Source organism: Salmo salar, chromosome ssa21, assembly GCF_905237065.1.
Source record: "Salmo salar chromosome ssa21, Ssal_v3.1, whole genome shotgun sequence".
NCBI lineage: Eukaryota > Metazoa > Chordata > Actinopteri > Salmoniformes > Salmonidae > Salmo > Salmo salar.
The window spans coordinates 40,260,598-40,274,904 of NC_059462.1; the positions used below are offsets into that span (position 1 = coordinate 40,260,598).

Below are 14,307 nucleotides of genomic sequence, written 5' to 3' on the forward strand. Positions count from 1 at the left end.
AGGTCATTGGGAACGTAGGAGGAGTGGCAGAGGTGGGTGCCCAGGGGCAGAGTACAGGCAAACATTTCCAGGTACAAATAAGGCAAACAGTTCTCACTGTCAAAATATGAACATGAAGAAATACGGTGTAGGCCTAGAAACTACCAAGGATGTTTCTACTAGATGTTCTGTCCATGCCCCCTTTCCCTAATCCTGCACTGTCAAGAGTTCTAAACCAAGTCATCAGCAGAGCTAAAACCACTTTTTACATCTAAGAAAACAGAGAAACACTTTGTTTTCTGTGCAGTCGCAATATGATTGAGACATTATCTGTCCACCACTCCATTGACAACTCCACACCTAGAGAGAAACATTTCCAGGAACAAATAACAAACAGTTCCCACTGTCCAAGTAAAAACATGAACCAATATGGTGCTGATACAAAAAAGGATGTTTCTATTTTCCCTCTGCAATGCCCCCTTCACTAGTCCCACATTCTATATCATAACATAATACATGCCACTAAGCAGACACTTTCTTCAAAACCAACTTATGCAATTTAGCATGTTTTTTATTTAACCTTTATTTACAAAGGTAGTCATGCTGAGATCAAGGTTTCTTTCACAGATGAGCCCTATATACACACATCAATATACACATCAATATAAACATCACTATACACATCAATAATATAAACTACCGTAAATTCTGGACTATAAGCCGCAACTTTTTTCCCACGCTTTGAACCCCGCGGCTTAAACAATGACGCGGCTAATATATGGATTTTTCCCGCTTTCAATTTTTTTCTCTCCAAAAAAACACATTCTGTGATGTGCTCAGTTTTTTGGCGGCATGAAGCTTTCATTAGACCAATGAAATTGCCGAACGGGTTAAGGTCAAACAACTTTTTTGTTTACTGTTTAGATTAAATCGAGCGCTCTCAAACTTCCCATCATTCTGATTACTGTAGTCATTTTGTCACCCTCATCATGGCAAAGACACGGAGAAATGCATATGATGCAGCTTTCAAGTTGAAGGCGATTGATCTGGCTGTTGGAAAAGGAAATAGAGCTGCTGCACGGGAGCTTGGTCTTAATGAGTCGATGATAAGAAGTTGGAAACAGCAGCGTGAGGAATTGACAAAAAGACAACTAAAGCTTACTGCAAATTTTTTATTTTTTGTTACAAGCCGTGTTTCGTGAAAGCCTATTTATTTTTGTTACAAGCCGTGTTTCGTTAAAGCCTATTTATTTTTGTTACAAGCCGTGTTTCGTTAAAGCCTATTTATTTTTGTTACAAGCCGTGTTTCGTGAAAGCCTATTTATTTTTGTTACAAGCCGTGTTTCGTTAAAGCCTATTTATTTTTGTTACAAGCCGTGTTTCGTTAAAGCCTATTTATTTTTGTTACAAGCCGTGTTTCGTGAAAGCCTATTTTTTTTTGTTACAAGCCGTGTTTCGTTAAAGCCTGTGTAAAGATCATTTGTTTCAATGTACCGGTAGGCACCTGCGGCCTATAGACATGTGCGGCTTATTTATGTTCAAAATAATATATATTTTTTAAATTCAGTGGGTGCGGCTTATCCTCTTACATCTAGACGTTCCGCTAGCGGAACACCTGCTCCAATATCCAATGATAGGCGTGGCGCGAATTACAAATTCCTCAAAAATACAAAAACTTCAATTTTTCAAACATATGACTATTTTACAGCATTTTAAAGACAAGACTCTCCTTTATCTAACCACACTGTCCGATTTCAAAAAGGCTTTACAGCGAAAGCAAAACATTAGATTATGTCAGCAGAGTACCAAGCCAGAAATAATCAGACACCCATTTTTCAAGCTAGCATATAATGTCACAAAAAACAAAACCACAGCTAAATGCAGCACTAACCTTTGATGATCTTCATCAGATGACACACCTAGGACATTATGTTATACAATACATGCATGTTTTGTTCAATCAAGTTCATATTTATATCAAAAACCAGCTTTTTACATTAGCATGTGACGTTCAGAACTAGCATACCCCCGCAAACCTCCGGTGAATTTACTAAATTACTCACGATAAACGTTCACAAAAAACATAACAATTATTTTAAGAATTATAGATACAGAACTCCTTTGTGCAATCGAGGTGTCCGATTTTAAAATAGCTTTTCGGTGAAAGCACATTTTGCAATATTCTGAGTAGATAGCCCAGCCATCACGGCTAGCTATTTAGACACCCACCAAGTTTAGCCCTGACCAAACTCCGATTTACTATTAGAAAAGTTTGATTACCTTTGGTGTTCTTCGTCAGAATGCACTCCCAGGACTGCTACTTCAATAACAAATGTTGGTTTGCTTCAAAATAATCCATTGTTATATCCAAATAGCGGCGTTTTGTTCGTGCGTTCAAGACACTATCCGAAGTGTAAATAAGGGTCACGAGCATGGCGCATTTCGTGACAAAAGATTTCTAAATATTCCATTACCGTACTTCGAAGCATGTCAACCGCTGTTTAAAATCAATTTTTATGCAATTTTTCTCGTAAAAAAGCGATAATATTCCGACCGGGAAAGCGTGTATACATACAAAGAGAGAGAAAATAAAAGCATGGGATCCCCTCGTGCACGTGCCTGAGTCTCACAGTACTGTGACCAGCCACTATCCAAACGAGCTACTTTTTTTCAGCCAGAGCCTGCAAAGCCAAGATTCAGCTTTTTGCCGCCTTCTGAGAGCCCATGGGAGCCGTAGGAAGTGTCACGTAACAGCAGAGATCCCCTGTATTGGATAGAGATAATCAAGAAGGGCAAGAAATTGTCAGACAAGGCACTTCCTGCATGGAATCTTCTCAGGTTTTGGCCTGCCAAATGAGTTCTGTTATACTCACAGACACCATTCAAACAGTTTTAGAAACTTTGGAGTGTTTTCTATCCAAAGCTAATAATTATATGTATATTCTAGTTTCTGGGCAGGAGTAATAATCAGATAATAATCAGAATTGGGTACGTTTTTTATCCGGCCGTGAAAATACTGCCCCCTAGCCATAACAGGTTAAATTCAGGTGCGCTTAATAGTCCGGAAATTACGGTATACACATCAATATCACCACTATACACATCACTAAACACATCAATATCATCACTATACACAATATAAACTATACACATCAATAATATAAACTATACACATCACTATACACATCAATAATATAAAGTATACACATCAATATCATCACTATACACATCAATAATATAAACTATACACATCAATAATATAAACTATACACATCAATATCATCACTATACACATCACTAAACACATCAATATCATCACTATACACATCAATATCATCACTATACACATCACTAAACACATCAATATCATCACTATACACATCAATATCATCACTATACACATCACTAAACACATCAATATCATCACTAAACACATCAATATCATCACTATACACATCAATAATATAAACTATACACATCACAATACACATCACTATACACAACAATATCATCACAATACACATCACTATACACATCAATATCATCACTATACACATCAATACACATATCAACAATATATAAAACAAAAACAACGGCAATACACAAAAAAGCAAAACACAAGCATAGAAAACAAACACATTCTTCAGTAATAAGGTCCTGAATCAGCCTTTTGAACTGTCCTAGAGTCACCAATTCATCCAACTTCATAGCGCATTCCACAAGTAAGGTGCAAAAAAAACTAAAAGCAGATTTACCTAACTAGCCACTCCTGACACCGGGTCTGAAGTAAGGCGGAGGTTAATGCAGGAGGGCTTTATAAACAAAAAGAATGAAAAGCATCGCTCTACGAGACTTCAAAGAGGGCCAGCCTACTTTCTGATACATAATGCAGTGGAGTGTACTGAACCTAGGCAGTGGTGTGTACTGAACCTAGGCAGTGGTGTGTACTGAACCGAGGCAGTGGTGTGTACTGAACCTAGGCAGTGGTGTGTACTGAACCTAGGCAGTGTTGTGTACTGAACCGAGGCAGTGTTGTGTACTGAACCTAGGCAGTGTTGTGTACTGAACCTAGGCAGTGGTGTGTACTGAACCTAGGCAGTGGTGTGTACTGAACCGAGGCAGTGGTGTGTACTGAACCGAGGCAGTGGTGTGTACTGAACCTAGGCAGTGTTGTGTACTGAACCGAGGCAGTGTTGTGTACTGAACCGAGGCAGTGGTGTGTACTGAACCGAGGCAGTGGTGTGTACTGAACCGAGGCAGTGTTGTGTACTGAACCGAGGCAGTGTTGTGTACTGAACCTAGGCAGTGGTGTGTACTGAACCTAGGCAGTGGTGTGTACTGAACCGAGGCAGTGGTGTGTACTGAACCGAGGCAGTGTTGTGTACTGAACCGAGGCAGTGTTGTGTACTGAACCGAGGCAGTGGTGTGTACTGAACCGAGGCAGTGTTGTGTACTGAACCGAGGCAGTGGTGTGTACTGAACCGAGGCAGTGGTGTGTACTGAACCTACGCAGTGGTGTGTACTGAACCTAGGCAGTGGTGTGTACTGAACCTACGCAGTGGTGTGTACTGAACCTAGGCAGTGTTGTGTACTGAACCTAGGCAGTGGTGTGTACTGAACCTAGGCAGTGTTGTGTACTGAACCTACGCAGTGGTGTGTACTGAACCTACGCAGTGGTGTGTACTGAACCTATGCAGTGTTGTGTACTGAACATATCGCCATTAATAATGTGTAGTGTGCTATGATAAACTTCGTCCAATGGCTTCAATAGTGGCATCTGCATTCATATAGACAATATGATCATAGTCTATAAACAGTATACATTTCATATGAATATGTATGTAATACATGCAGAAATTGAACCCACAACCTTCCCACTAGGCACAGACGTCTTCATCTTAACATCTAGTTCGGATTTACATTTGATTGAGTCGCTAACTAAAGTGAATTCATATGGAAATCAACAAAAAATGTAACCATGTCATTGGATTTAGGTTAAAGGTTGTGTGAAAGAAATACAAAAAATCCAGAAATTCCTGTAAATTGACTATTTTTTGCAAATCCAATGTTTGATTCAACGTCATCACATATAAAAACAAATATGAAATGGCTTGGAAACATCTTTGATGTAACTAGTTTGTGCCCAGTGGGTTGCCGTAACCAGCATAGCACCATGCTCTTACCAAACACTCACATAATGCAAAAACAGGACCATATTCTCACCTGTAGTAGTCCTGGTATGATGTCAGGCAGCAGCTGGTGCAGGGACTCTTTGGTGATGCGTTCTATCACTTTGGTCTGCATTTTGATGGCAGCCAGGTTGATGGGGTAGTCAGCCGTCTGGACGATGGGACACAGCACCTTGATACACTGCTCTGGGTGGATGGAGCCGGCCAGGGTGGAGGCAGACTCCTCCGCTGCTCTTACCACCTACAGGGAAGGTGGAGGGAGAAGGTTTATATGGTGATTTATATCATGGGTTTGATGACAGAGAACTGCTCTGGGTGTAACAGTGATAAGAGAGGCCATGTGGAAGATATGACAGAAGCAAGAATGGACTTGGTATACAGAGAGAACAGGACAGAACTGGTACCGAGCCCTTGGGGGACACCAGGGAATATAAATATAAGGAGTTGCACCTCCTTGTGGGAGTCTTTGTGTGCCTCTAGGGTCTTCATGATGGTGAGTTCAGCGTAGTTCTTGAAGCGGGCCGGCTGGTTCCGCAGTATCTCCTTCAGTACCCTCAGTGCCAGGGCCCGGATAGTGTACTGCATGGGAGGGTCACAAGCCGTCATTACAAACCATACATGCATTCTTTCTCACAGACATGCACCACACACCCACACACTAACAGCCATATCTTTCAGCTTTAGAGTGTTTTACATTTGCAGCTAAACAAAGAATCAATGAGGTAGTTGGGGATGCAGTCTTATTACTATGTATGAATGTGTTTGTCACGATAATAATCACCATCATTGCAAGTAAAACCTTCCAACTAGCTGCAGTCTGTCTGTCATGTCAGAACTAGTAAAAGTAAAGGATCCCTACATCTTTATCCCCCAGTGTCTCCAGGAGCAGTAGGAGGATGGTCTTGAAGTGTTCGTCCCACACGGCCAGGCTGTCCTCCCGGGTGATCTTCAGGAGCTCCACCAACGCCCCTTTACGCTCCTCCACGCGCTCATTGTGATTAGACAGTTCCTTCAGCAGGTCTGCAACCAGGTCCGAGTGGTCCTGGGAACCTGAGGAGAGGACAGAGGAGAAGACTGGGTGAGTGGTACGGATCATATAACTCTCAGCCCTAGCTAGCTAGTAACCCCATGTACCAACAAAAAAACAAGTGACAAGGAAATGGATGGCAATGGAAGCAGCATTGAAAAACTTTAGAAAACAAAAACGACAGTCATGGAGTAGTGTCTCTACCTGGAGTAAAGCCCTTAGACAGCACCATCTTGTTTTCACCACTGCTGTCCTGCCGACGACCTGTAGAGGAGGGAAGGGGGAGAGGAGGGAGGAAGACAATCAGACTCACTTTTCACTGCAGATAAAGGGCCATCCTATTCCCAATGTTTTTGGTCTAAACATTCCATCACTTTGGTTTCAGCCACCATGTAACACTAGGATGGACCAAATCTATTCTTTCTTTGTGTTGCCTAAACCTGAAGACCAAATCTATTCTTTCTTTGTGTTGCCCAAACCTGAAGATGTCACACCATCATGTCATGACATCACAGGATGGATCAGAGGTGGTCAACATGGAGGTGGAGTCACAGGGTCAAGGTTCAAGCAGAGGTGAAATGTGACTCACAGTCTCTAAACTGCTCCACGTCGTCATCAAACACAGCCTCCTTCAGGGCGCTCTTGTCGTAGGATGAGGTGATGGTGTCTCCGTATCCGTAGGGGGCGAACTCCCTGGCTCGCGGCCCAGAGAAGGAGCGTGGGGACGGGGTGTTGAGAAGGGAGGTCTTGTTATCCAGGGCCGTACGCCCACCCTCCACCACATCCTGCCCCAGACGGGCATCAGAGCCTGGAGAGGGCACCACACCTTCCCGTCCCGCCTGGGGAGAGAGAGAGAAAACAGTTAGTCTCAGATGTGGAAATGGTTATGACATCCAGGGCAGTGGAGGCTGCTGAGGGGAGGACAGCTCATAATAATGTCTGGAATGGAGTAAATGGAATGGCATCAAACAGATGGAAACCACGTGTTTGATGTATTTGGTACCATTCCACTAATTCCGCTCCAGACATTACAACGAGCCTGTCCTCCCCAATTAAGGTGTCACCAACCTGCTGTGAACCAGAGAGGTATATAGGAACGCAACATGAAGTCCAGGTCCTGTATCCACAAAGCATCTCAGAGTATGAGTGCTGATCTAGGATCCGTTTTGCCTTTTAGATCATAATGAATAAGATTTTATGGACAGATCCTAGATCAGCACTTCTACTCCGAGATGCTTTGTGGATACGGGCCCTGGGCTCTTTCCCAATTTGTTTGTCCTCATGTCCTCTCTCTTCGCCTCTTACTCAAAATTCATTAGAGGAGAAGGTGAAAGGGGTGGGACTTCGGATGTATCCTCCTATGCGTTTTGATAAGGAGCGAGGAGAGAGGACACTTCCTATGTAGAGGTTGGGACTCACAGCATCGTCCCTCTTCCCTCTCAACTCGTTGAGGTCCTCCTGGCTGCGGTAGCTGAAGCTCTGGATGGCCTCTGTGACCCCTCGCAGGGAGCTGTAGATCTCATCAGAGTTCATGTTCTCTGTGTCATACTCCAACATACTAAGGAGACAGAACAGGAAGAGAGGCTTTATATACAGTGTCCCTCAGGACTGCAGACAAACAAACAGTAAAGCCGCACACACACACATGAATACACTTATAAGGACACTTGCCGTTTCAGTCTGACACCATACAAGAGGTAATAACCGCTTCTGCAAGCTAAGTAGATGACCTTCACACAGATAGGTAAAGATGTGTTCTGGGCAAAGCTCTGACCATGGGTGATGGTGTGTGATGTTCTAACTACCCAACTTGTCACTTGTAAGGGATTAGTTATGAGGGACTGATACATCCCCAGAGAACATTGACACCATAGTGCAAAAAGAGAAAAAAAAAAATGTTCGGAAAAGATTCCCAATCCCTATTGGTCGAGGAAATATTGGGAGGACAACAGAAGCACGACGTGTCACTTCCTGTCCTGCCCCTCCTAGGGAACTGAGGCTCCGCCCCTAGGTGTGTTACCTGGGAGAGTACGCTCTGCGGAGGACCCTGAGGGCGGGGCCTGCGGGGGTGGAGTGAGGCGGAGGAGGATGAGGGGAAGGGGGGTGCTTAGGTAGCCCATCGCCACTCCAACACCCACCCCACAACCGACTGTGGCAACAGCACGGCCACGAGGAAAAGACGGACGAACGGGCGGAGAAGGAGAGAACGGGGCAGGGTGGGGGCAACAACACAAGGGGCCACACACACAGAGGAGAGAGAGAAAGAAGGAAGGAAAAATAGAGAAAGAAGAAGGGAGAAGTGCAGCAGAGAGAGAGAGGAGGGAAGAGAAAAATAAACTATAATCTGAGTTGAGGTTAGAGGTCTGCATGCGTTAATATGAGTAGAGTATTAGAATGCATGGTGAAGGAGAACAAGCCCTCAGTCAGTCAAGCAGCGCTCTGTGGTTTAGCCATGCATTAGGAGACAAACGGACACTGGCACCCGTGGATGGAGGTCAGAGAGGGGAGGTACATACCTGGGAGATAGCCCCCCATGGGAGCAGTTGGTCGGGGAAGTGAGAGGGCTGGTCCGGCTTGGGGGGTGCCGGCTTGGGGTCCGCCCAATAGTGTTGCTGGGAGAACTCTGAGAAAGAAAGAGACAAACAGGTTTATAAATGGTAAATATACACCAAAAATAAAATATTACTAATCACCTCACCAAAATTGATAAGGCTGCTAGCGTAAACAGATATCCCTCCCTTTTATCCCTGGTTGTATTCATTTACCACGCTGCTGGTATTGCTGGAGTTCTTCAGGTGGTTCTGGAGCAGCTTGGTGGCCCCGTCCTGGAAGGTCTTGGGCAAGGCTCCCAGCAGCATGGTGAACTCTGGGGTGTTCAGCTCAAACAGAGAGATCAGCACAACCTGGGCCGCCTGGGGGGCAGAGGGACATACAGTAGTCAATAGTGGGTTATGGACTGCCTGGGGAACAGATAGGGGGAACAGGGACATAGTCAATAGTGGGTTAGGGGCTACATGGGGACAGACAGGGGGAACAGGGACATAGTCAATAGTGGGTTAGGGGCTACATGGGGACAGACAGAGGGAACAGGGACATATAGTCAATAGTGGGTTAGGGGCTACATGAGAACAGACAGGGACAACAGGGACATAGTCAATAGTGGGTTAGGGGCTACATGGGGACAGACAGGGACATACAGCAGTCAATAGTGGGTTAGGGGCTACATGGGAACAGACAGGGGGAACAGGGACATAGTCAATAGTGGGTTAGGGGCTACATGGGGACAGACAGGGACAGACAGGGACATAGTCAATAGTGGGTTAGGGGCTACATGGGGGACAGACAGGGGGAACAGGGACATAGTCCATAGTGGGTTAGGGGCTACATGGGAACAGACAGGGGGAACAGGGACATATAGTCCATAGTGGGTTAGGGGCAACATGGGGGACAGATAGGGAGAACAGGGACATAGTCAATAGTGGGTTAGGGGCTACATGGGGACAGACAGGGAGAACAGGGACATAGTCCATAGTGGGTTAGGGGCTACATGGGGACAGACAGGGGGAACAGGGACATATAGTCCATAGTGGGTGAGGGGCTACATGGGGACAGACAGGGGGAACAGGGACATATAGTCCATAGTGGGTGAGGGGCTACATGGGGACAGACAGGGGGAACAGGGACATAGTCCATAGTGGGTGAGGGGCTACATGGGGACAGATAGGGGGAACAGGGACATAGTCAATAGTGGGTTAGGGGCTACATGGGGACAGACAGGGGGAACAGGGACATAGTCAATAGTGGGTTAGGGGCTACATGAGAACAGACAGGGACAACAGGGACATAGTCAATAGTGGGTTAGGGGCTACATGGGGACAGACAGGGACAACAGGGACATAGTCAATAGTGGGTTAGGGGCTACATGGGGACAGACAGGGGGAACAGGGACATATAGTCCATAGTGGGTTAGGGGCTACATGGGAACAGGGACATATAGTCCATAGTGGGTTAGGGGCTACATGGGGACAGATAGGGGGAACAGGGACATAGTCCATAGTGGGTTAGGGGCTACATGGGGACAGACAGGGACAACAGGGACATAGTCAATAGTGGGTTAGGGGCTACATGGGGACAGACAGGGGGAACAGGGACATAGTCAATAGTGGGTTAGGGGCTACATGGGGACAGACAGGGGGAACAGGGACATATAGTCCATAGTGGGTGAGGGGCTACATGGGGACAGACAGGGGGAACAGGGACATAGTCAATAGTGGGTTAGGGGTTACATGGGGACAGACAGGGGGAACAGGGACATAGTCAATAGTGGGTTAGGGGCTACATGGGGACAGACAGGGGGAACAGGGACATAGTCAATAGTGGGTTAGGGGCTACATGGGGACAGACAGGGGGAACAGGGACATATAGTCCATAGTGGGTGAGGGGCTACATGGGGACAGACAGGGGGAACAGGGACATAGTCAATAGTGGGTTAGGGGCTACATGGGGACAGACAGGGGGAACAGGGACATAGTCAATAGTGGGTTAGGGGCTACATGGGGACAGACAGGGACAACAGGGACATAGTCCATAGTGGGTTAGGGGCTACATGGGGGACAGACAGGGGGAACAGGGACATAGTCCATAGTGGGTTAGGGGCTACATGGGGACAGACAGGGGGAACAGGGACATAGTCCATAGTGGGTTAGGGGCTACATGGGGGACAGACAGGGGGAACAGGGACATAGTCAATACTGGGTTAGGGGCTACATGGGGACAGACAGGGGGAACAGGGACATAGTCCATAGTGGGTTAGGGGCTACATGGGGACAGACAGGGGGAACAGGGACATAGTCAATAGTGGGTTAGGGGCTACATGGGGACAGACAGGGACAACAGGGACATAGTCAATAGTGGGTTAGGGGCTACATGGGGACAGACAGGGGGAACAGGGACATAGAGTCCATTGTGGATTATGTATTCTTACAGGGAAGCTCTTTGCTCCTCTAGGAACTAACTAACTAACCATACCAGTGGAGAGACTTGGATGTACACCTTGAAACTGCTGTGTCTATAGTGTTATATACTGAATAAAACATTACAGAGAAACAGTTCAAAAATCTAAATCACAGTTGATCACATTATCAAACACATTTTTGCAACTTCTGCTGTAATATACGTTTGTGGTGAGTGACATCATGCTTTAAAAACCAAATATTAAATTCAGAAGTACCTAGTTCTAGCAGGTTAGACATTGCTTATAACAAGCACTGAGACATTGCCTTAATAAATACAAATCTTAAACGTTAAAGTCAATCTTTCTACTAGAAACGACCATGTGAGCATGCATATGTAGAGGCTGTTAATGTGATTCAAAACAGACAATGTGTTAGGCACACAGAACTAAAAAGGGAAAATAGCATTCAAGTTTTCACATCGTTATTCAGCGCTGATATCGGTCGGTAGAACTTCGAACAAACAAAGCAACAATCCATTCACATACTCCTGAGACCTAATGACATAAATTCTTTGTTGTGTTGTAGTAGTGTTCTGTTGGCCAACAACAGCAGTTTTACTTTCAAACCTGCCCATTTATCCAGAATCAAATTCGCAAGGCACAGCTACTGTAGGTTAAAGCGAGCAGTAGAAAGGGCTAGAGCGTGAAGGTGAGGTAAAAAAGGCAAGGCCACACTTGAGATCATTTCACACTCTTTGAGGTAGCTAGGTGTCGGTACAGCTCGGCAGGCGGTGCGTGCTTGGCGGTGGACAGTGATTGGTTGATGAGGCACTACCTGCTTACACCTCTCTTCCAGTTGCCCCTCCCCGGCCTGCTGGGACAGTAAGGCTGCAGTACTGGACCTGCCTGATAGCTCCTCCACCACCCAGTTATGAAGGGTCTGGGGCACAGTGGCAGGGAGGTATAATTATGGGTATTGTAGTTTTGACAAAGGAAAGCAGATGTTTATAGTATTACACTACTATAAACATTGACAAGGTTATAGCTGTTAACAGGGTCCTCCTGTGGGATGCAAGTGGGGTATATAAAGTTTGTTTCTATTATAAAACAATTAAAAGCAGGAAAATAATAATAATTTCCCATTCCTTTAAAGATTCTTTTTAGTCTACCTGTTTTTAATACCCTACAGTGTAAGGTACGTTCTGTGTTAAAAACTAGTTGAGGACTTAAATTGGAACTAGCAGTGGTGGAAAAACAAACAACCCAAGAGTGAACACATGTCCTGCCACAGAACAGAGAGATAGCAGAGTCTTATCACAAGGTCATTTCTGGTGGAACATGGCTTCATTGCCAACACAGTTAAGAACATAAACAAATACAAACATAAAATCTGTAGTAATTCAAATTACATAAAACCCTGTGTATCGATAGCTACATAACTAGATTTTAATATGGATAACATTTAAAAACTATTGAATGCATTTCTACTAAAGGAGGGTTTCTGAGTTTTGCCAAGATTTAACAACAATTGATAACGACAGACTTAATCAAAGCGAACCAATCCTAAAAAAAGTAAAGCTGAGGAAGTAATCTAGCTGCTGTACTATTAGCATTGCAGTATTATCATTGTTTTGTGCCTAGAGAGCATGTTATTCAGATGGTACTGATTGAGCAGACCCTCGGGACTACGCCATAACTAGTAGGTCCTACTTTCCACTGAGACATACAGTGCCTATAGAGTCTACAGCCCCTTTGGATTTCTTCACATTTTATTGTGTTGCAAAGTGGGATTAAAATGCATTTAACTGTCATTTTCTGTCAACGATCTATACAAAACACTCTGTACTGTCAAAGTGAAAAGGTTATATAATTTTTGGATTAATGAAAAATAAAACACTAATATACCTTAATTAGATAAGTATTCAACCCCCCCGAGTCAATAAATGTTAGAAACACCTTTGGCAGCGATTAAAGCTGTGAGTCTTCTTGGGTAAGTCTCATAAGAGCTTTGCACACCTGTATTGTGCAATATTTGCCCATTACTCTTTTCAAAATTCTTCAAGCTCTGCCAAGGTGTTGGGAAGCATGGCTAGACAGCCATTTTCAAGTCTTGCCATAGACTTCCAAGTAGATTTAAATCAAAACATTCACGGTCTTCTTGGTAAGCAACTCCATTGTAGATTTGGCTTTGTGTTTTTGGTTATTCTCCTGATGAAAGGTGAATTCCTCTCCCAGTGTCTGGTGGAAAGCAAACTGAACCAGGTTTTCCTCTGGGCTTTTGTCTGTGCTAAGCTCTATTCTGTTTATTTTTATCCTAAAAAAAACTCCCTAGTCCTTGCCGATGTCAAGCATACCCATAACATGATGGAGGCCGTTTTTCAGTGATGTGCTGGATTTGCCCCAAACATAAGGCTTTGCATTTAGGCCAAACAGTGTATTGCTTTACTGTGACGCCACAATAATGACCTAAATGACAGAGAGAAAATAATAATTATAAATAAACACAATGAAAATATTACAAAACATGTTAATGTTGTTTCATACATTAACATGTTTCATTCTGTTTATTTGTAATTATTCCTTTCCCTCTGTCATTTAGGTCATTATTGTGGCGTCACTATAATGTTGTTGATCTATACTCCATTTTATCCCATCACAGTCATTGAACTCTGTAGCTGTTTAAAATCACCAATGGCCTCATGGTGACATCCCTAAGCAAGTTTCCTTCCTGTCCTGCAGCTCAGTTCAGGAGGACGACTGTATTAAACCACCCATGTGTCTGGGTGGTTTAATACTGCATCCACATCATAATTATTAACTTGACCATGCTTTACGAGATAATTCAATGTCTAATTTGTTATTGTTACCCATCTACCAAACAATGCCCTTCTGTATGAGTCTTACAAAAAGCTCCCTTGTGCTTGAAATTCAATACTTGACTGAGGGACCTTATAGATGTTGTATGGGGGACAAAGGAAGAGGTGGTCATTAAAAAATCATGTCAACCCCTATTATTTCACACAAAGTGAGTCCATATAACTTATTATGTGACTTGTTAAGCCAAAGTTCACTTCTGAATAACTTAGCCTTGCCTAGACAAAGTGGGTGAATACCTATGCAACAACTATATTTTAGCTATTTAATTTGAATTAATTTAT

The 14,307-nt window shown here is 44.1% G+C and overlaps 1 protein-coding gene across 26 annotated transcripts in view; it reads right to left on the reverse strand.

Moving 5' to 3' along the window:
- Window positions 1-14,307, reverse strand: part of LOC106582358 (CLIP-associating protein 1-B) — a 145,406-nt gene that overhangs the window by 3,613 nt on the left and 127,486 nt on the right. For 11 of the 26 annotated variants that reach the window (XM_014165398.2, XM_014165394.2, XM_014165396.2 and 8 more), the window contains 10 exons: window positions 11,985-12,089; window positions 8,961-9,107; window positions 8,712-8,818; window positions 8,216-8,344; window positions 7,615-7,753; window positions 6,785-7,034; window positions 6,400-6,459; window positions 6,028-6,218; window positions 5,619-5,747; window positions 5,203-5,409 (listed from right to left, as the gene is read on the reverse strand). In XM_014165398.2, coding sequence (XP_014020873.2) covers window positions 5,203-5,409; window positions 5,619-5,747; window positions 6,028-6,218; window positions 6,400-6,459; window positions 6,785-7,034; window positions 7,615-7,753; window positions 8,216-8,344; window positions 8,712-8,818; window positions 8,961-9,107; window positions 11,985-12,089 — 1,464 coding nt within the window. The remainder of the gene's footprint in view (window positions 1-5,202; window positions 5,410-5,618; window positions 5,748-6,027; window positions 6,219-6,399; window positions 6,460-6,784; window positions 7,035-7,614; window positions 7,754-8,215; window positions 8,345-8,711; window positions 8,819-8,960; window positions 9,108-11,984; window positions 12,090-14,307) is intronic. The other 15 variants (XM_045704762.1, XM_014165409.2, XM_045704766.1 and 12 more) reach the window with 3 other exon arrangements.